At 43.1% G+C, this 23,588-nt stretch overlaps 1 protein-coding gene across 2 annotated transcripts in view; it reads right to left on the reverse strand.

Annotated features, from left to right (window-relative positions):
• Positions 1 to 954: 954 nt before the first annotated feature.
• The window catches only part of LOC106613488 (E3 ubiquitin-protein ligase RNF13), a 93,177-nt gene continuing 70,543 nt past the window's right edge, over positions 955 to 23,588 (reverse strand). For both annotated transcript variants that reach the window (XM_014215770.2, XM_014215771.2), the window contains exons 8-10: positions 21,090 to 21,183; positions 4,527 to 4,607; positions 955 to 2,507 (exon numbers count right to left, since the gene is read on the reverse strand). In XM_014215770.2, the coding sequence (XP_014071245.1) occupies positions 2,158 to 2,507; positions 4,527 to 4,607; positions 21,090 to 21,183 (525 nt within the window). In that variant the 3' untranslated portion in view covers positions 955 to 2,157. The remainder of the gene's footprint in view (positions 2,508 to 4,526; positions 4,608 to 21,089; positions 21,184 to 23,588) is intronic.

Raw genomic sequence — 23,588 nt, forward strand, 5'->3', positions numbered from 1 at the left:
TTCCGGGTATTAGTCCAACGCTCTAACCACCTGCCTTGCAGGCTCCTCGTGGAGTGCAATGTGTGGCAGGCTGACTACCTGCTACGCGAGGGCAGTAAGAAGCCAAGGTAAGTTGCTAGCTGGCATTAAACTTATCTAATAAAAAACAATCAATCTTAACATAATCACTAATCACTAGAATGATTCATTCTAAAATGATTATATCTAAAACCTTTTCATTCTTACTGTTATCTGAATACTGGATTTGCGCCATGTGTATCAGTCACAGCATCTATTTTCAAAGATAAGATGAGTGTATTCGTATTCAAAACTGAAAATCAGTCTGGTAATTTCATAATAATGCAAATAAAGTTAGCATAAGGCAGTGGCTTCAAATGAAACATTTGGCTGGCCCAACTCTATGTTGATGGGATGCACTTGAGCTCAATTTCGAGTCTCATAGCAAAGTGTCTGAATACTTATGTTATTAAGGTATCCGTTTTTATTTTTTTATACATTCGGCTGTAATGTAACATGTGGAAAAAGTGAAGGGGTCTGAATACTTTCCCAATACGCTGTATAAGGCTTATGGCCTAATTAGTGTAGTCTACTTGGCAAGTATTACACGGTTCAGGCTGTTTCTCATGTTCGAACCTGCATCAATTGGACACAATACAGCGCTGATTGTCAGACCAAAATGGAAGTAATAATTAATAGTCTCCATTATGTAATGGTGACAGATCCAGGCCACCATGTTACTTGTTACCTGTAAGTCTGATCAAAGAGATGGGGCTTTTGAAACCAATGTCATGGCAGAGCACAGTAACATAGCTGGTTTATGGTTCACTGATCCACTGTCACTACTTGTTCTGATCCATCATAAAAGTTCTTGACGATGAAGAACACACTTCATTAAATCACTGTAGCTTTGTGCCTTGATCACAAACCTCTTGAAATGGATGGAAGGCCTCGGCATTCTATTGACAAATAGTGTCTTTATTGAAGTGAAATTAAATTGAATACAGGCATGTGTGAGCATAACATGTTTACAAGACATCAAATAAAAAGGCAACAGGACTCAACATAGAACAGTTCAAGTCATATTAGAAAAATTATTTTTACTTGTAGAACTTCCTACGTACAATATGACGTGAAATCAAATACATGTTGCAAGACCTATCCACCAATGGCATCATGCATTTCAGAGAAGTGGTCTGTGATGTGTCTAGAGCAGCCAAATGAAGTCTACAGCAGACTGCTTGTAGCAGTGTAGACGGGGGTACTACCTGAACAAAACTGTTTCTCCCCACCCCCTCTGCTTGTATTACACGACTGCTGAGAGGTTACCCATAACATTGGGCAAACACACAGCAAACCTATCTTCCTTTGGCTAAATGCACAACCGGTTTGGCTTAATTTTGTCTGTGCAGGTCAACGTAACAGATCAGTCGCGTCAAAATCATAGTCAGATGAGCGACTGGCTCCAGGATAGAGACCGATTGGCAAAACCCAGTTCCCATGGGCTCTCGTTTTTATATATTCACATGGAAAAGGTCAGATCAACTGATTTTATAAAAGGCTGCTGTATAGTACTTTGATTTAGATATTTCTATGCAGCAGGAATATATACAATATAACAGGCTACAGATATACAGGCCAAAAAATAATCAAATGTTTTAAGATGTTAATTATGGTGATCTATACATTATATATATACTCTCAATGCATTCCTTCACAGTTGGTGTCAAGCATGCTCGTGCACACGAGAGCACTGAGCCCTTTCTCACAGTGAACAGAGTATAACACTAGTCGGAGGATGTCTGCAGAAAACCACCCCATACTGACAAACCAGAGTAAAATACAGTCTAGTGTACGGCACCATTCCTGTGAAATCGACGCCGTTTAGCCCAAAACACATGATGACACTCATCTTGTCATCCAGACACCATCTGCACATTGTCCCACCCTTCAGTAATCAGGTTAAAAATACAACAAAAGGAGAATTATGATGATTTACATTCTAAACTTGGAGGGAGATAAAATAGATTATTAAACAGTAGTAAAAATGAAACAAATCCTCTTGACCACGCCTCCTGCGTGAGTCTCTGCAACCCCATAGGGTGAGTGGGAGAGAGGGGCGGCGGAACGGCCACCTGTCTGTCAACTCAGGCCAGCCAATCAGGCGCGGACCGGGTCGTGGTCGTCAGGACGAGGCTCCTGCAGCTGCACCACTGTCTCCACGGTGACCTCGCTGTCGTTGCTGGTGTCCAGGTGGTCGTCTTCATACTCGGAGGACTCCGGATCGGGCTCGGAACGTGAGGCGCCCGACATGGTGCCAAAGGAGTGGCCGCTGGTGGAGGCCAGAGAGCGCAGCAGCGGGGTGCTCTCTGACACCTCGTTCTCATCGGGCCCGCTGTCGCCCTCCTCCGAGTCGGAGTCGCCCGCAGAGGGGACCACCTTCTGCTTGCACACAGGACACGTCTTCTTGGTCTTGGTCAGCCAGGGGTCCACACACTTGTTGTGGTAAGCTGGAGGGAGGGAGAGGACAGGGAAAAAGGTCATTACACTCACAATCATAGGCAGCATGTAGGTTTTTTCTAGGCTTGTAAATCAAAGGTCCAACACACAAGGTAATCCTAAGGGTGTGCTTGTTATCTACTGAATGAATGTTGTAACATGACTATATAAGGGTGGACAATTTTGATTAGGTTTGGCTACAACACCTGGAGAGGGTAATGGGGAATTTCAAAGGCAAACCTAGCTTGATGTATTACAATACTAGGATTTAAGCTTAATAGGTTTACAAATAGGGGATTGTGGACATTTCAGGAAATAATGCTTTAAAACCAGCCATTTTCACCAAGAAAATGGCATTCTATTTAACTTCTACATTACCAGTACTGTATACAGTATTAGTATAGCTTGACAGTGTCCAGAAGCTACGGCGGTTTTCTAAGAACACTAGCGGTCAGGCCAGCTGCATATTAGATGCAGCAAAGTGCGCTGGAGCCAAATAGATGATTTTCTGCGATGATACAGACAGGCATGGTTCCAGGAACAGCACAGGGTGCAGTAGAGCCTTTCAGACTGTCGCCCACTGAGACATCGCATGACCTAGTGTTTTATACTACATCGACAAAAGTATGTGGACACCTGCTCATTCCAAAATCATGGGCATTAATATGGAGTTAGTCCCCCCTTTGCTGCCTCCACTCTTTCCACTAGATGTTGGAAAACATTGCTGCGGGGACTTGCTTCCATTTACCCACGCGCATTAGTGAGGTCGGGCACTGATGTTGGGCGATTATGCCTGGCTCGCAGTTGACGTTCCAATTCATCCCAAAGGTGTTTGATGGGGTTGAGGTCAGGGCTCTGTGCAGGCAGTCAAGTTCTTCCACACCAATCTCGACAAACCATTTCTGTATGGACCTTGCTTTGTGCACATGGGCATTGTCATGCTGAAACAGGATAGGGCCTTACCCAAACTGTTGCCACAAAGTTGGAAGCACAGTATGCTGTAGCGTTAAGATTTCTCTTCACTGGAACTAATGGGCTTAGCCCAAACCATGAAAAACAGCCCAAGACCATTATTCCTCCTCCACAAAACTTTATAGTTGGCACTATGCATTAGGGCAGGTAGCGTTCTCCTGGCATCCGCCAAACCCAGATTAGTCCGTCGGACTGCCAGATGGTGAAGCGTGATTCCTCACTCCAGAAAACACTGCTCCTCACTCTAGAGAACGCGTTTCCACTGCTCCAGAGTCCAATTGCGGTGAACTTTACACCACTCCAGCCAACGCTTGGCATTGCGCATGGTGATCTTAGGCTTGTGTGTGGCTGCTCGGCCATGGAAACCCGTTTCATGAAGCTCCCGATGAACAGTTATTGTGTAGATGTTGCTTCTAGAGGCAGTTTGGAACTTGGTAGTGAGTGTTGCAACTTAGAACAGACTAATTTTATGTGCTTCAGTACTCGGCGGTCCTGTTCTGTGAGCTTGTGTGGCCTACCATTTGCGGTTGAGCCGTTGTTGCTCCTAGACATTTCCACTTCACAATAACAGCACTTACAGTTGACTGGGGCAGCTCTAGCAAGGCAGAAATTTGAAGAACATACTTGTTGGAAAGGTGGCGTTCTATGACGATGCCCTACTGAATCCACTAATTTGAAGGGGTGTTCACATACTTTTGTGTATCTAGAGCAGTGTTTCCCAACTCTAGTCTTCCAACAGCACACATTTGTTGTAGCCCCGGACAAAAACACCTGATTCAACTCATTGAGGACTTAGTGATTAGTTGACTCATTTAAATCAGGTGTGCTTGTCTGGGGCTACAACAAAAATGTGTGCTGTTGGAAGACTATAGAGTTGGAAAACACTGATCTAGAGGACTGCAGTGGAGGAGCACAGGTTGCTGGATGGGGGTGGGGTAGAGGAAGGTGAGGAGTAGCAGAGAGGGTAGGTGGCAAGTAGATGGGTTTAGGGTAGTAGGTTGTTGTGTGGTTGTGTGTGTGTCGGGAGGGGGTAGAGGGCATGGCAGGCCAAGCCTCACCGTGAGAGCAGGGCAGGACCCGGAGCTTGTCTCCCTCCTCGTACTCATCCAGGCATATGGCACACACATCGTAGGCGTCCCCTAGGTACAAAAGACACACGGTTCAATGGCAAAACAAAATACAGAAAACTCTTAATAAAGACATTTTAATTTTACTCAATTGTGTAGCCTGTATTTATTTAAATGACGGGCTGAGTCAGACTACTGTCAACTGACTCAGAGTGCCTTACAAAAGTATTCACCCCCTTGGCATTTTTCCTATTTTGTTGCATTACAACCTGTCATTTAAATTTAATTTCATGTAATGGACATACACAAAATAGTCCAAATTGGTGAAGTGAAATGAAAAAAATAACTTAAAGTTAAATGTAAAACTGGTGCGCGCATATGTATTCACCCCTTTTGCTATGAAGCCCCTAAATAAGATCTGGTGCAACCAATTATCTTCACAAGTCACATAATTATTTAAATAAATTCCACCTGTGTGCAATCTAAGTGTCACATGATCTCAGTATATATACACCTGTTCTGAAAGGCCCCAGAGTCTGCAACACCATTAAGCAAGGGGCAACACCAAGTGGCACCATGAAGACCAAGGAGCTCTCTAAACAGGTCAGGGACAAAGTTGTGGAGAAGTACAGATGAGAGGGCCGCCCTTAAAAAATAAAGGAGAGCCGCACACTCTAGGAGCTCAGATGCAAAAATATTTATGTCCAACGTTTGGACAGACAAGCTGTTTTCATCAGGGTATAATGATAAACACAGCGGGATGACTCATTTATATAGTGTCAAAGGACACACACAGGTGTCTGTAATCATGGCCGGGTGTGGCCTGATATCATTGGTTAATTCTCATACAAAAAACATAAATGGATAGCGTACGATCTTAGATACAATTTGGCTACATACGCCTACAAACCTTTGCAATAGCAAAATCACAAGAATGGCTTCAGATCAAAGTCTACGATGAGACCGAAGGGAGCAAGGGTCTTTAAATTAAAGATCCAGGCAGCCTCTCGTTTTAACAATAAATTGTCGAGGTCACCCCCTCTCCAAGGGAGGCATGACATGTTTGATGCCAATATAACGTAGAGACGAAATCGAGTGGTTTTCTTCCAAAAAGTGGGCCGCAACTGGGTAAATCGAGTTTTTGCACCTAATGGTGTTACGATGCGCCGAGATACGTTTTAATTTGCGCTTTGTTTTACCCACATCATTTTTACCACAAGGACAAGTTATAAGATAAATAACTGCCTTAGTGGAGCACGTGATAACACCTTTGATTGGGATCTGTTTCCCTGTTTGTGGGTGTTTGAAGGATCTATATTTATAAGTGCCATTGCATTGAGCACAGCCATTACATTTGTAGTTTCCATCCAGCAAATAGATGTTGTGCAGGGATATCTTGGGGTGGTAAATCAGAGTTTACCAATTGATCTCTGAGGTTTCTGCCCCATGAGAATACGACCAAGGGAAGGTCCGAAAACACATTACCGATACTATCATCGGATCTTAGAATGTGCCAATGTTTGTGAACGATTCCCTTAATTTGTTCCGAGCACTTTGAATAGCGGGTAGTTAGAACGCAAGAATGCTTATTTTTGCAAGACTGACCTTGAAAAAGTTCATGTCTCGTTTTGTTTTGAATTTTCTCCATGGCAGTATTAATCTGACCATTTTTGTACCCCCTCTCCTTGAATTTTCTTTGCATCTCAGCCATATTTCTGTTGAAATCTGATTGGGCAAACTGTTTTTCAAGGGAAGTGGATGACAACTATCAGCCCTCAACAAAATGTTACGATCAGTAGATTTCCTGTAAAGATCAGTGTATAGAACATTATCTTCACACAAGATCAGAAGATCAAGAAAACTGATTTGACGTGTATCAGATTGAGAGAGGGCAGCCCACCAAAACTCACGGACCAGGCAAGGAGGGCATTAATCAGAGAGGCAACAAAGAGACCAAAGATAACCCTGAAGGAGCTGCAAAGCTCCACAGCGGAGATTGGAGTATCTGTCCATAGGACCACTTTAAGCCGTACACTCCACAGAGCTGGGCTTTACGGAAGAGTGGCCAGAAAAACATTTGGTGTTCGCCAAAAGGCATGTGGGAGACTCCCCAAACATATGGAAGAAGGTACTCTGGTTAGATGAGACTAAAATTGAGCTTTTTGGCAATCAAGGAAAACACTATGTCTGGCGCAAACCCAACACCTCTCATCACTCCGAGAACACCATCCCCACAGTGAAGCATGGTGGTGGCAGCATCATGCTGTGGGGATGTTTTTCATCGGCAGGGACTGGGGAAACTGATCAGAATTGAAGGAATGATGGATGGCGCTAAATACAGGGAAATTCTTGAGGGAAACCTGTTTCAGTCTTCAAGAAATTTGAGACTGGGACGGAGGTTCACCTTCCAGCAGGACAATGACCCTAAGCATATTTCTAAAGCAACACTCGAGTGGTTTAAGGGGAAACATTTAAATGTCTTGGAATGGCTTAGTCAGAGCCCAGACCTCAATCCAATTGAGAATCTGTGGTATGACTTAAAGTTTGATGTACACCAGCGGAACCCATCCAATTTGAAGGAGCTGGAGCAGTTTTGCCTTGAAGAATGGGCAAAAATCCCAGTGGCTAGATGTGCCAAGCTTATAGAGACATACCCCAAGAGACTTGCAGCTGTAATTGCTGCAAAAGGTGGCTCTACAAAGTATTGACTTTGGGGGGGGTGAATAGTTATGCACGCTCAAGTTGTTTTTTTGTCTTGAATGTTTCACAATAAAAAATATTTTGCATCTTCAAAGTGGTAGGTATGTTGTGTAAATGAAATGATACAAGGCCCAAAAAATCTAATTTAATTCCAGGTTGTCAGGCAACAAAATAGGAAAAGTGCCAAGGGGGTGAATACTTCTGCAAGCCTCTGTACCTCCGCTTTCAAGTCATTTCCCTACATTTGTTTCGGACAAAGTTCTCACTCTTTCCAAAATGGCTGAAATTCCACTCCAAGCACATTCCCGCCATGTATGTGGCTACCAAACCGGGCCAAACCTTAACTGACTTGCCTAGTTAAATAAAGGTTAAAAATAGTCAAATAAAATGCACTCCCTTTCAAATTCCACAGCATTCTTTCTTGCCCCTTCTCCTGTAGGGAGGATGAGGTGGTGTGCTGTGAAGGGAGCCGGATATGTGGGCCAGTGTTTATGTAAGCTTTAAATGAGCATGTTTTGCTGCTCCTCAGTACCCGTGCCAGGATTGCATGTAACCGTATAAGGATGGGGAGTCACGTCCACCCCCCCCCCCTTTCAGTAAAGTCACAGACTCAATCTCTCCCTCTTTTTTCCTTTTCTCTGCCCCTCTCTCTTTCCTCTGTCTCGTGCTCTCTTTTTCTCAGACTGTCTTTGTTGCCTGTCTCCAACTTTCTTTTTTCTCTCTCTGTCATTGTCACTTCTTGTCTTTATTCATTTCTCCCTCTCTCTCTCTGAACTTGAACCCAGTGCTGAAGGGGGGGAGAGTAAGGGAGCATTTATAAAAGCATGGCTCCAGCACAAACTCAGGAAATGCTGAACTGTGGCACTGGGCTATTCTGAGTGAAGTTGAGCACTAAGCAGAAAAATACTTTGACACCACAAACTCAAAGGGTGTGTACACTGCTAAGTAAGACATACATGCAAAGGCACATTCACAAACAGTGACATCTAAGACCTGTTCCTCACTTGTCCCGAGAAGTTCTCCAGCATAACTCAGTTTAACAACCTGATATAGCCAAGTAAGCAAAAACACAAGTATCATACAGTAAATTACCAAAGGTATGTGGACACCTGCTCGTCGAACATCTCATTCCAAAATCATCGCATTAATATGGAGTTGGTCCACCCTTTGCTGCTATAACAGCCTCCACTCTTCTGGGAAGGCTTTCCACTAGATGTCGGAAACATTGCTGCGGGGACTTGCTTCCATTCAACCACAAAAGCATTAGTGAGGTCGGACACTGATTTTGAGCGATTAAGCCTGGCTCGCAGTCGGCTTTCCAATTCATCCCAAAGGTGTTTGATGGAGTTGAGGTCATGACTGTGCGCAGGCTAGTCAGGTTCTTCCACACCAATCTTGACAAACCATTTCTGTATGGAGCTCGCTTTGTGCACTGGGGCATTCCCCAAACTGTTGCCACAAAGTTGGAAGCACAACATTGTCTAGAATGTCATTGTATGCTTTCGCATTAAGATTTCCCTTCACTGGAACAAGGGGGCCTAGCCCGATCATGAAAAACAGCCCCAGACCATTATTCCTTCTCCACCAAACTTTACAGTTGGCACTGCATTGGGGCAGGTATCTGATTTGTTAGTTGGACTGCCAGACGGTGAAGCGCGATTCCTCACTCTAGAGAACACGTTTCCACTGCTCCAGAGTCCAATGGCGGCGAGCTTTACACCACTCCAGCCGAAGCTTGGCATCACGCATGGTGATCTTAGGCTTGTGTGCGGCTGCTCGGCCATGGAAACCCACTTCGTGAAGCTACTGACTAACAGTTCTTGTGCTGATGTTGCTTCCAGAGGCAGTTTGAAACTCGGTAGTGTGTGCTGCAACCGAGGACAGACGATTTTTACGTTCTACGTGCTTCAGCACTGTGAGCTTGAGTGGCCTACCACATCGCAGCTGAGCTGTTGTTGCTCCTAGATGTTTCCACTTCACAATAACAGCACTTACAGTTGGCCGGGGCAGCTCTAGTAGAGCAGAAATGTTATACACCTGTCACAATTTTATACACCTGTCATAATTTTATACACCTGTCAGCAACGGGTGTGGCTGAAATAGCAGAATCCACTACATTTTACATTTTAGGCATTTAGCAGACGCTCTTATCCAGAGCGACTTACAGTAGTGAATACATTTCATACATTTTTTTCCCTTTTTTTTTTTCGTACTGGTCCCCCGTGGGAATCGAACCCACAACCCTGGCGTTGCAAACACCATGCTCTACCAACTGAGCCACACGGGACCACTAATTTGAAGGGGTGTCCACATGCTTTTGCACATATCGTTTTTTTTAACTTGTGTTCTTTACTATTACATTGAGGTTATTAATGAACCTTTTCCGTTCTTAATTTTCTGATTTCTAAATTACATTACGACGAGAGCCTTATCAGATTTTGTAATTTTAAAGTCAAATGCCCATATCAAGCAGTTCAAGTTTTTTTTGTGTTTGTTGGTCAGAGAGAAGCACGGCAGCAGAATTCTCTTTTTGAGCAGAATTCACGGTCTGGTCATCCCTTCTCATGAAAGCATGGGATTAAACTACTCAGGCTGATCAAAGGAGCTGGTGTGGGCACATTACTCACTCAACCTGGGGCAGCAGGGTAGCCTAGTGGTTAGAGCGTTGGGCTAGTAACCGAAAGGTTGCAAGTTCGAATCCCCGAGCTGACAAGGTACAAATCTGTTGTTCTGCCCCTGAACAAGACAGGCCGTCATTGAAAATAAGAATTTGTTCTTAACTAACTTGCCTAGTTAAATAAAGGTAAAAAACCTCAATTCCCTGTAACTTTCTACTGGGTAAAGTTAGTAATGACATGACTATTTATATACATCACGTCAACAAATGTCGGAACAGACCATGCATGACCATGTCGTCCGAGAAGGAAAAAACTGTTCTTACACAGCAGCATAAAAACAAATTATTGAAGAATTTTCATCCAACCTTGTTTAGAAAATAATGTTAATCAGACTCTGTATACGGTTTGATTGGCTGGTTATTATCCCATTATCGCTGATTGCGACAGACTCTTTTCAACACTACCTTATCTGACATCGTGTTGAAGTGGCCCCTAAGGGCCTTTGGGGACCGGTAGTTTAAAAAGAGCCAGAATGTCAATGAAAGTCCTCCATTTTGCTCCAGTCAGCCAGCCAGCATTCCTGGATCTCAGGAGGAATCACGCTCCCTTACTAAACTAATCAGAGCGAGGAGACAAGAGTGTGTGTGATGCGCACAGATCTGCACAGCTACCTACAGCTAGAGCCAACATGGCTGTGGTAAGGCTACTTGCAGTATTCTGTGACGAGAAGGGACTGTATCACAATACTCCTGCCTCACTGTTCACACAGTGTCAGAACCTCCGCAGCTGCTTTCGCTCTGTGTGAGTGTGTACTCAGCCCAGGGCTGGAACAGAGCAGAGGGAGGGGAGGAGCACACACAGTGACTCATCAGTCGGGGAGCCCTGGGGAGAGACGGGAGGGCAGGGGTCAGAGGGAGAGCCCGGTCCCTCTCGTAAACAGGGCGATGGGGTACCATCTTAAGTTCAGTGGTTTTAGAGGGTGAACTGGAGCAAGGTGAAAATGTATCTCCCTGGCTTCCTCTGTTTCTCTCTTTCTCTGGAACAGCTGGTTTTGAAGTTTCTGTGGCTGCTCTCCGTCTGGTGGCGAAACCACACACACAGCTGGGTCCCTCAGTCTTAACCAGAGCCAGAAAGCCAGACAAAAAGCGCACGGTCACATGGTAAGCTTACAGTTCATTCGGAAAGTATTCAAACCCCTTCCACTTTTACACATTTTGTTACGTTACAGCCGTATTCTAAAATGGATTAAATCGTTTTTCTTCCCTCAATCTACACACAATACCCCATGTTGACTAAGCAAAAAGAGTAACAAAATGTGGAAAAAGTCAAGGGGTCTGAATACTTTCCGAATGCACTGTATATGAGGCTAACTTCATATGGATGATGCAAGGGCTAGCAACAAGGCTGCAACAAAGTCAAAAACATAATTCCACTTTGACATTATGGGGTATTGTTTGTAACACAACAAAATGTGGAAAAGGTCAAAGGTTGTGAATACTTTCTGAAGGCACGGTAATACTCCTCAGACTGGTATTGTGTGCTAATTACACTGCTATTGTACATTGCATTGAGATAGGTACTCTAAGCCTATTCAGACTCCCTCCCCCTTCCTGCCAAATTCCTCATTAGCGCTGCAGGCTAGAAGCACCACTCCTCAATGCACAGACAATACGGTAGGCTGGCTAATCAGCTAGCATCTCCCCCCATGTCATCCCCCTGCCCAGAGAAGCCTGCATCGCTCAATTAAGGGAATGAATACATGCTTTATTCACACCACCAGAGATATAATTGCATCAGCGCACACTGCACTCCTCTGGGATTAGCCTAGAGTTGTGACAAGGCCATAAAACCACCCCTGGAATGACAGGGAAAACAACTAAAAGGCCTAGTGCGTTAACACTACAATGTGATACCATTAGATTAGCATCGCTAACACTGCTGATAATAACACAACTAACCTACAGCCAGAGGACATAGAGGCCTGTGTAGAGAGAAGTTGCTTCTAATTGTCTTTGACTTGTAGGCACTTCTGGGAGATGATGCAATTGAACCATTGTGGCGCATGGTTCCCATCTTCGTGTAACATTTTGCAGTGGGCACAGACTGGTTCCAATCCAAAGCCCTCAGTGACAGGCCTTCTCTTTCAATTGTCCACGCACATATGTAGACAAGCACACACAGTGCCAGTGAAGACCAGGCATCTACTTACTGTAGGTTCAGTTAAAAACCAGACTCAGCATCAGGTTTAGCTGAGGATGGTGGCTAAGGGCACCATTCCCACACACACACACTGACCCCTGGTTACTGGCACCCTGCCCAAACACAGCCCGCCGGGAGAATAGACAAGTGGAAGAGAGTGAGGTCATGGAGAAAGGGAAGCAGCAGACAGAAGCACTCAGCTTTGCCTTGCTGCCGCTGCGGTCACACAGTGGTGTTAGAGACAGCTAAAAATACCCTGGGCTGGAGAACGTGAGCTCTGAGTTCTGCATAAAAGGTATAAAAAGAGGTCCGTTCGTGTTGGCACACTGTAAACAATTAGCGCAGAACGAGTCCAACGAGTGATCTAAAAGGTGGCTCCGTGATTCAGGCTTGTCATCGCCCACCCCATGTAGAGAGATGGAACGGCTGCAAGGCTCGGCCTCGGACGAGTGTGTATCTGGGATGCCATTCCATCCCGGAACACAGCACTGTCAGCCTAGCTAACCAGCTACCTCACCTTCCATGTTGAAATGGCGCCAAGCTGGCAAACCCGCTCCAGCCTATTAGGATCCCTCAGGCCTAACAGGCCAATCAAAAAGCAAGGAAACCCTCAGATCATTGCTTTGAATAAAAAACTGTCCAATGTCGGTCATTGACTACACTTCCTCCCCTTACCTACCAGTACTTATACACTCTCCATAAGACAGCGAGGTACAGGCCTTCCGGACTCCCCACAGGCCTATTCCACGCAATGCAAGCAGAGATCCGGTGTGCAGGGCTTAAAGGGTGATTAGGTAGAGATTTGGTGTCCTCGCTTGGAATCGCCAAACACTCTGACAGAGCCATCATCCTGACCAACCTCCCCTCTAAATACACCTCTGCTGTCTTCAACCAGGATCTCAGCGATCACTGCCTCAATGCCTGCGTCCGTATTGGGTCGGTGGTCAAACGACCACCCCTCATAACTGTCAAACGCTCCCTAAAACACTTCAGCGAGCAGGCCTTTCTAATCGACCTGGCCCGGGTATCCTGGATAGCTGATGTTCTGAAAGAGCTGCAAAATCTGTACCCCTACAAATCAGCTGAGCTAGACAATCTGGACCCTTTCTTTCTAAAATGATCCGCCGCAATTGTTGCAACCCCTATTACTAGCCTGTTCAACCTCACTTTTGTATCGACTGAGATCCCTAAAGATTGGAAAGCTGCCGCGGTCATCCCCCTCTTCAAAGGGGGAAACACTGTTTACCCAAATTGCTACAGACCTATATCTATCCTACCCTGCCTTTCTAAGGTCTTCGAAAGACAAGTTAACTATGCAATCTGGTTTCAGAGCTGGTCATGGGTGCACCTCAGCCACCCTCAAGGTCCTAAACGATATCATGACCACCATCGATAAAATACAATACTGTGCAGCTGTCTTCATCAACCTGGCCAAGGCTTTCGACTCTGTCAATCACCGCATTCTTATTGGCAGACTCAACATCCTTGGTTTCTTAAATGACTGCCTCGCCTGGTTCACCAACTACTTCTCAGATAGGGTTCCGTGTGTCAAATCGGAGGGCCTGTTGTCCGGACCTCTGGCAGTCTCTATGGGGGTGCCACAGGGTTCAATTCTCAGGCCGACTCTTTTCTCTGTATACATCAATGATGTCGCTCTTGCTACTGGTGATTCTCTGATCCACCTCTAAGCAGACGACACCATTCTGTATACTTCTGGCCCCAGACGAGCTTCAGTGCCATACAACACTCCTTCCGTGGCCTCCAACTGTTCTTAAATGCAAGTAAAACTAAATGCATGCTCTCCAAAGGGTCTGAATACTTATGTAAATAAGGTATCTGTTTTAAGTTAATACATTTGCAAAATTGTCTAAAATCCTGTTTTCACTTCATCATTATGGGGTATTGTGTGTAAATTGCTGAGGGGAAAAAATGATGTAAACAATTTTAGAATAAGGTTGTGGCAAAAGGGAAGGGGTCTGAATACTTTCCGAATGCACTGTATATCAAACATTTTTCAAATGTACTTAAGATCCACAATTAGCATGTTTTAACCACTCCTATAAAAACGGTATACTATCAGTATCTCAGCAAGAAGGTCTGATTTCACGATAACTGAAACATGATCCATGTGCTAAGTATAAAGATCCAGTACAACTAAAAAACTGGAGGCCCCTTTACACTTCTGTGTTGTGATGCAAAAATCCTAGCAAAATGCATAACACATAGAATTAAAAAGGTGTTGTCGGAGATAATTAATCCTGACCAGACAGGTTTTTTTTTACATGGATGATACATTGGAGATAATATAAGACAAGTATTTGAAGCAATAGCACACCATGAAAAATTTAGAAAACCAGAGCTGTGTTCGAATACACATACTAACATACTGTACACTATATACTATTAGTTTATTATTAGTTTTATTATTAGTTTTATTATTAGTTTATTAGTTTACTGAACCATATCCTTTCAGTTGAGCGTACTAAATCTTTGCCTGTCTACCGAAGTTGATGCTGTTGTTATGCAACGTCGTTAGCTAGTTAGCATAACAAATGACTAGTTAGACATTTTATGACTTCGGGTGTGTTCTTAAATTCATTCTGGAGTGCCAGAGTGCGCTCATAAATTCAGAGCGTTGTCAGATTGTGAATTCAGACCGTTTCGCTCTCGGAGCGCACACTGGACGCTCGGGCCGAGGAGTAGGGTTGATTTGAACGTTCTGGCCTTACAACGGCAGTCAAGTACCGAAGCTAATGTTGGCTAGCTTGCTAGCTACTTCCAGACACAAATGAGACCACTCTGACCATTTTACTCGCCCTAGCGGAGCTGCTTAGGCAGTTTTCATGTTATCCAGAGCGTTAGTAAATGTAACTGTGCTGCTGGAAACAATTTAATTGCGCTTTTTTCCCAACGTTTACTGACACCGGCCATATTCAACGGGTGTTGAGCGTTGGTAAATTCATTATTCTGCGCTCTGGTACACTCAGAGAGAGTGCTTTGAAATCAGAGTAGATAGCCAGAGCGAATTTACAAAAACACCCGAATGTCCATTGAGAACGCACAACGACTATAGAATTTAGCTAAGCTAAGAATGAAGGGAATAATCAAGTCAATAAACATTGGGTAGTTAGTTAGATAGCCTATAGTTAATATACTGGCAAGTTTGATGTATAAGTAGCCAACTAACGTTAGGCAGCTAGCTAACATACCGGTACATACTGTTGTAATGATATACTATGCTGTTATTTAGGACAGCGTAGCTAAAAAATTGTCAGCCAACATAACATGTAAGGTAACTTATTTGAAAAGTCATTATTTTATTACATTGCTCAACATTTTCTTAACATTTGTCATAATTAGTTAAAGCAATGAATTTCTATCCACTCTCGTTGGACTTCGGCTGCATATTTTTCGCCATTTTCTTCAAATCTGAAAACGATGTGAAGCCATGCCCATTTCCTTAAGAATTGCATTATGGGCCCTAAGTTCGGAAATAGTGTCCTCTGCGTGTATACTTCATATTTTGGCTTTTTTAGTTCTGCCCACAAATGTTCTATTGGATTGAGGTCAGGGCTTTGTGATGGCAACTCCAATACGCTGACTTTGTTGTCCATAAGCCATTTTGCCACAACTTTGGAAGTATGCTTGGGGTCATTGTCCATTTGGAAGACCCATTTGCAACCAAGCTTTAACTTCCTGACTGATGTCTTGAGATGTTGCTTCAATATATCCACATAATTGTCCTCCCTCATGATGCCATCTATTTTGTGAAGTGCACCAGTCCCTCCTGCAGCAAAGCACCCCCCCCAACATGATGCTGCCACTCCCGTGCTTCACGGTTGGGATGGTGTTCTTCGGCTTGCAAGCGTCCCCCTATTTCCTCCAAACATAACGATGGTAATTATGGCCAAACAGTTCTATTTTTGTTTTATCAGACCAGAGGACATTTCTCCAAAAAGTACGATATTTGTCCCCATCTGCAGTTGCAAACCGTAGTCTGCCTTTTTTATGGCGGTTTTGGAGCAGTGGCTTCTTCCTTGCTGAGCGGACTTTCAGGTTATGTCGATTATAGGACTCGTTTTATTGTGGATATAGATACTTTTGTACCTGTTTCCTCCAGCATCTTCATAAGGTCCTTTGCTGTTGTTCTGGGATTGATTTGCACTTTTCGCACCAAAGTACGTTCAGCTCTAGGAGACAGAACGTGTCTCCTTCCTGAAGGACCAAAACATTCTGGTGGAAGAACAAAATGTATTTTTTTGTAAATCCAGAGCCTGTCTAGATCATATCTTCTCGGTCTGTATAATTAGAAATAGATTACATGAAGAGAAGCCTACTTTTGCATGTTTCATTGATTTCCAGAAAGCTTTTGATTTTGTAAATAGGGATCTTTTAGCCTATAGTTTTTGTTAAAGATGGGGGTTGATGGGACATTTTATCGAGCGATCCAGTCTCTTTACAAAGTACCAATTGCTTGTGTGCGTGTTAATGAATATCGTACAGATTGGGTTCCCAACACCCTCGGGTGTTAAACAAGGAGGCGCCTTATCACCGACTTTGTTTGCTTTGTTTATAAATTATTTGTCAAAATAAATGAAACCGTTAAATATTGGAGTAAGATATGATGATGAAATGCTAAGTATCCTTTTAAAGGCTGATGATATTATGTTGATGGCAGAAACTGAACAAGACCTGCAGAAAAAGATGGAGACTCATGATTAACCAGACAAAAACAGAATGCATTTTAGAAAAGCAGCTACTAAGAGAAGTGTTTTTCAGTTTTGTTTTGGTGAAGAAATTCTTGAGTTTACTACCATTTATAAATATTTGGGTATTTTTATTGATGAACATATTACCTTTCTACATGCAACATCTGCCCTGTCCGACTCAGCAAGTAAAGCGCTTGGGGGAGTTATAGGAAAAACAAAAACAATCAAAGATATTGGTTATGCTACGTATTCCAAACTGTATCAGACATGCGTGTGTCCTGTTCTGGACTATTCAGCAGGAGTGTGGGGTGCTAAGAGTTTTTTTTTTTTAAATGAACATGTTCATAGCAGAGCAGTAGGTTACTTTTTAGGTGTCCACAAGTTTGCACCTGTACTTGCAATAACTGGGGCCATGGGCTGGGAACCCTGTGAGGTGAGATGGAAGGCGTGTATGGTGAGACTTTGGAATAGACTGTTAGATATGCCAACTTCCAGAATAGATAGTAAAGTTTTTCAATGGGATCTATCCATAGGAGAGCCTGGGCAACTGAAATGTCTGACCTTTTTCAACAGTCTGACTATGAACATCTGTACAAAAACCAAATGAAGGGAGACATAGATATGATTAAAATACAACTGTTGATGCAATATGAGAAAAAAAAATGGGTGGAGGAGATTAATCATGAACCCAAATTGAGAACCTTTTGTTTGATTAAGGGTGAGTTTGTGTGTGAGACATATATTATGTATAACCTACCTAAAAACAATAGATTGCTATGTGCACAGGTAAGATCAGGGATATTGCCTCTGCGTTTTGAAACAGGTCGGTACTGTGGTGAAGTGGAAGAGGAAAGATTATGTAATTATTGTGACCTGGAAGAAATAGAGAATCAAACTCATTTTATCCTATATTGCCCTTTCTACCACGACATACGCTTGCTCTTATTCCAGAAAGCCCACCAGATATACCCTGGCATTATGTGGCTGAGTGATGAGGAGAAACTGAAATGGTTTTTTTTGTCCATTGTGTATTCCCGTTCGCAGAAGATTTCGATAAAGCCTGGAATAAATTGTACAAATATTTAGCGTCGACGTGGTTAATTTTGTTTGTGTATATAGATTGTGTATAGGCTTGTCTACCATATGAATCTTCTATGTGGTTAATGGTGTGTGTATATAGATTGTGTAAAGGCTTGTCTACCATATGAATCTTCTATGTGGTTAATGGTGTGTGTATATAGATTGTGTATAGGCTTGTCTACCATATGAATCTTCTATGTGGTTAATGGTGTGTGTATATAGATGGTGTAAAGGCTTGTCTACCATATGAATCTTCTATGTGGTTAATGGTGTGTGTATATAGATGGTGTAAAGGCTTGTCTACCATATGAATCTTCTATGTGGTTAATGGTGTGTGTATATAGATTGTGTAAAGGCTTGTCTACCATATGAATCTTCTATGTGGTTAATGGTGTGTGTATATAGATGGTGTAAAGGCTTGTCTACCATATGAATCTTCTATGTGGTTAATGGTGTGTGTATATAGATGGTGTATAGGCTTGTCTACCATATGAATCTTCTATGTGGTTAATGGTGTGTGTATATAGATTGTGTAAAGGCTTGTCTACCATATGAATCTTCTATGTGGTTAATGGTGTGTGTATATAGATGGTGTAAAGGCTTGTCTACCATATGAATCTTCTATGTGGTTAATGGTGTGTGTATATAGATTGTGTAAAGGCTTGTCTACCATATGAATCTTCTATGTGGTTAATGGTGTGTGTATATAGATGGTGTAAAGGCTTGTCTACCATATGAATCTTCTATGTGGTTAATGGTGTGTGTATATAGATGGTGTAAAGGCTTGTCTACCATATGAATCTTCTATGTGGTTAATGGTGTGTGTATATAGATGGTGTATAGGCTTGTCTACCATATGAATCTTCTCTTTGTGTCAGACTGGGTTCAAGTGACTTCTGTTTCCGTCCGTCCGTCCGTCCGACCAGCCTCAGAAATTGTAGCCCAAATAAAGGCTTCACAGAGTTCAAGTAACAGACACATCTCAACATCAACTGTTCAGAGGAGACTGCGTGAATCAGGCCTTCGTGGTCAAATTGCTGCAAAGAAACCACTACTAAAGGACACCAATAAGAAAAAGAGACTTGCTTGGGTAAAGAAACACGGTGGAAATCTGTCCTTTAGTCTGATGAGTCCAAATTTGAGATTTTTGGTTCCAACCGCTGTGTCTTTGTGAGACGCAGAGTAGGTGAACGGATGATATCCGCATGTGTGGTTCCCACTGTGAAGCATTGGAGGCGGATATGTGATGGTGTGGGGGTGCTTTGCTGGTGACACTGTCTGTGATTTATTTAGAATTCAAGGCACACTTAACCAGCATGGCTACCACAGCATTCTGCAGCAAGCATCCCATCTGGTTTGCCCTTAGTGGGAGTAACATTTGTTTTTCAACAGGACAATGACCCAACACACCTCCAAGCTGTGTAAGGGCTATTTGACCAAAAAGGAGAGTGATGGAGTGCTGCATCAGATGACCTGGCCTCCACAATCACCCGACCTCAAACAAATTGAGATGGTTTGGGATGAGTTGGACCGCAGAGTGAAGTAAAAACAGCCAACAAGTGCTCAGCATATGTGGGAACTCCTTCAAGACTGTTGGAAAAGCATTCCAGGTGAAGCTGGTTGAGAGAATGCCAAGAGAGTGCAAAGCTGTTATAAAGGCAAAGGGTGGCTTCTTTGAAGAATCTAAAATATAAATCATATTTAGATTTTTAATTTTTTTACTTTTTTGGTTACTTCATGATTCTGTATGTGTTATGTCATAGTTTTGATGTCTTCACAACTATTCTGCAATGTAGAAAATAGTAAAAATAAAGAAAAACCCTTGAATAAGTAGGTGTGTCCCAACTTTTGACTGGTACAGTATGTTTGGATACAGTCTATCTGGATGTGATGCATGTCAAGTAACTATACTCGTGCCATGTAACTACTGTGAAGAAAAGAAAGAGAGAAGTGCCATGTATGTAAAATGTGTGTGTAGAATGTACATGTAACAAAAAAAAGAAAAAAACTGTAAAAACAACATTTATTTTTGTCCTCAGAAGAGGAGGCGGTAGTGGTTGGCCCAATAATACAAAAAAAATATTTTAACTGCAGCTGATGGAACCATTCCCTGGATGTCTGAACTCCCTCTAATGCCTGTGGAAACTGTCAGTCAGACAAGGGTTGTCGCACAGCCACTCACACACACACACAGTCTCACACAACCACACAGGGAGCTACTTAATATGCATCACCTAGACTCTGTCAAAATCTCCTCAGTGTCTCCTGCACAGCCGATTTTGAACAAGGGGCTTCCTACCCCAAACCAAGCCTCTAAACTCCTTCCAAGTGTGAATACAGCCAACATTCTACTCAGGACTGACATTTGACCAGGTGCAGATCTCAGAAAAACAGTATTTGCAATGCAAAAGCAGGGCTATAAATACCTCCTGAGCTGAGCGAGGGGAGAAACACAAAATGGAGAAACCCTCAAGTCCATGACTTCCAATTAAGGAGTTTAAAATCTACCTCCCTCGAGGTAAACAGAATATGTATTTATATAGAGCCTTCTCATATCTGAGATAGCGGCATTCTTAATCTGGGGAGCAGGCTCTGTGGAAAATCAAGCTGTATTAATCTCATTAGCTCATGGCACGAAGCGCTGGAGCAGATTGAGGTGTCATAACTCGTTCATTATGTCACCCGCATTGTGGCCCAGTCGTATGACACAAGGCATAGCGTGGCTAGACCCGGTGGAGATCTAAGGTCAGTTTGGAGTTCTCATCTAGGTCGAAGGTTAGGGTGAGCGTTTAGGGTCAACTGTTCATTGAGGACGAAAGTCGATAGATCTGTGAGTGAGTCATAATACCATTCTAAATAATCTCATACAAGGGTATACGTGTGCCTTCCGATCATAAAGCCAGGTTTCATTCTTTGTGTTGTTGACACACAGGCAGGCAAACAAACTGACACAAAACAATTTTTAGACTCTTGTTCTCCAATGACAAATTCCAATGTACACAGATACTCCCTCAGCTTGAACCCGTGTTGAAGCAACCAGCTTTGACAGTAATCCATACATTCACACAAAGTGAGGAAAAACATAAGGGGATACCTTACATCCCTGAACGACATTACTACAACAATACACAGATCTAAAAAGATCAGTGTTGTCAATGCTTACGAACCCAAACACAAAACTATTGGCCCATCTCACTTCTCAACGTTGAAGTCAAGATAGCTTTGTTGATAGCGATATCCCTCCATACCTTTATTGTACTTGTGAATGGGAAGTTTCTTCAGCTGGTCCTTGCGCAGACGGCTTCTCCGAGCCCTGTGTCTGCCCTGGACAAACTTCGTGATCTGAGCGAGAAGGGAAAAGTCAAGTCAGTTGGGGAGTTATGAGTCACTTAACCTCACTGAAAATCCTGATGAATAACCCAACAGTTTTTTGGAACCAGGCAACACTCTTGTACTTCAACCATGCACCCTCTTTCCAAAAGTCTGACGTCACCATTTCATTGATAGTTATTTCCCGAATTAAGAATTCTCTGCAGTTAAGAAATACCTCAAACAGTACTCCAAGTAATTGTATGGGCATTTAAAATAATGACATTTATCACGCTCTTCTGTCAATTCTTTGGGAAGTGGGATGATTTGGGTAACTGACTCTGCTTTTTAACTCATCAGACAAATCTAATGAGCAAGTTCTCTGTTATTTGTTGCCTAGTTAAATAAAAAAATGAAAACATTTTTTTGTTGTTGTAGCAGGCTTGATGATATCATCTTCATACACGCGGGAAACTGTTGAGCATGAAAAACCCAGCAGCGTTGCAGTTCTTGGCACAAACAAGTGCACCTGGCACCTACTACCATACCCCGTTCAAAGGCACTTACAGTGCATTCGGAAAGTATTCAGACCCCTTGACTTTTTCCACATTTTGTTACGGTACAACCTTATTCTAAAATTGATTAAATAAAACATTTTCCACATCAATCTACACACAATACCCCATAATGACAATGCAAAAACTGGTTTTTTGAAATTTTTGCAAATGTATTAAAAAATAAATAACGGAAATATCACATTTACATAAGTATTCAGACCCTTTACTCAGTACTTTATTGAAGCACCTTTGGCAGCGATTACAACCTCAAGTCTTCTTGGGTATTTACATTTACATTTTAGTCATTTTAGCAGACGCTCTTATCCAGAGCGACTTACAGTAGTGAATACATACATTTCATTTCATACATTTTTTTTTTTTTTTTCTGTGCTGGCCCCCCGTGGGAATCGAACCCACAACCCTGGTGTTGCAAACACCATGCTCTACCAACTGAGCTACAGGGAAGGCCGGTATGACGCTACAAAGCTTGGTACACCTGTATTTGGGAAGTTTCTCCAATTCTTCTCTGCAGATCCTCTCAAGCTCTGTCAGGTTAGATGGGGAGCGTCTCTCCAGAGATGTTCGATCGGGATCAAGTTCAGGCTCTGGTTGGGCAACTCAAGGATATTCAGAGACTATCACCACTCCTGCGTTGGGGCTCCTGAGTGGTGCAGCGGTCTAAGGCACTGCATCTCAGTGCTAGAGGCGTCATTACAGACCCTGGTTCGATTCCAGGATGTATCACAACCAGCCGTGATTGGGAGTCCCATAGAGTAGCGCACAATTGGCCCTGTGTCGTCCGGGTTAGGATTTGGCCGGGGTATTAAATAAGAATTTGTTCTTAACTGACTTGACCAGTTAAATAAAGGTAGAATAAAAAAATAAATAGTCTTGACTGTGTGCTTAGGGTCGTTGTCCTGTTTGAACCTTCACCCCAGTCTGAGTTCCTGAGGACTCTGAAGCAGGTTTTCATCAAGGATCTCTGTACTTTGCTCCGTTCATCCTTCCCTCAATCCTGACTAGTTTCCCAGTCCCTGCCGCTGAAAAACATCCCCACAGCATGATGCTGCCACCACCATGCTTCACCGTAGGGATGGTACAAGGTTTCCTCCAGATGTGACGCTTGGCATTCAGGCCAAAGAGTTCAATCTTGGTTTCATCAGACCAGAGAATCTTGTTTCTCATGGTCTGTGAGTCCTTTAGGTGCATTTTGGCTAAGTCCAAGCGGGCTGTCATGTGCCTTTTACTGAGGAGCGGCTTCCGTCAGTACCATAAAGGCCTGATTGGTGGAATACTGCAGAGATGGCTACTCAGTTTGGCCAGATGGCCAGCTTTAGGAAGAGTCTTGGTGGCTCCAAACTTCTTCCATTTAAGAATGATGGAGACCACTGTGTTCTTGGAGACCTTCAATGCTGCAAAAAAATGTTGGTACCCTTCCCCAGATCTGTACTTTGACACAATCCTGTCTTGGAGCGCTACGGACAATTCCTTCGACCTCATGGCTTGAATTTTGCTCTGACATGCACTGTGAACTGTGAGACCTTATATAGACAGGTGTGTGTCTTTCCAAGTCATGTCCAATCAATTGAATTTACCACAGGTGGACTCCAATCAAGTTATAGAAACATCTCAAGGATGATCAATGGAAACAGGATGCACCTGAGCTGATGTCGAGTGTCATAGCAAAGGGTCTGAATACATATGTAAATAAGGTATTTGTCTTTTAATTTTTTATGCATTTGTAAAAATTTGCAAAAAACCTATTTTTCACTTTGTCATTATGGGGTATTGATGAGATTTTTTTTAGAATAAGGCTGTAACGTAACAAAATGTGGAAAAAGTGAAGGGGTCCGAATACTTTCCGAATGCACTGTAAATCTT

Source organism: Salmo salar, chromosome ssa10 (genome assembly GCF_905237065.1).
Source record: "Salmo salar chromosome ssa10, Ssal_v3.1, whole genome shotgun sequence".
Taxonomy (NCBI): domain Eukaryota; kingdom Metazoa; phylum Chordata; class Actinopteri; order Salmoniformes; family Salmonidae; genus Salmo; species Salmo salar.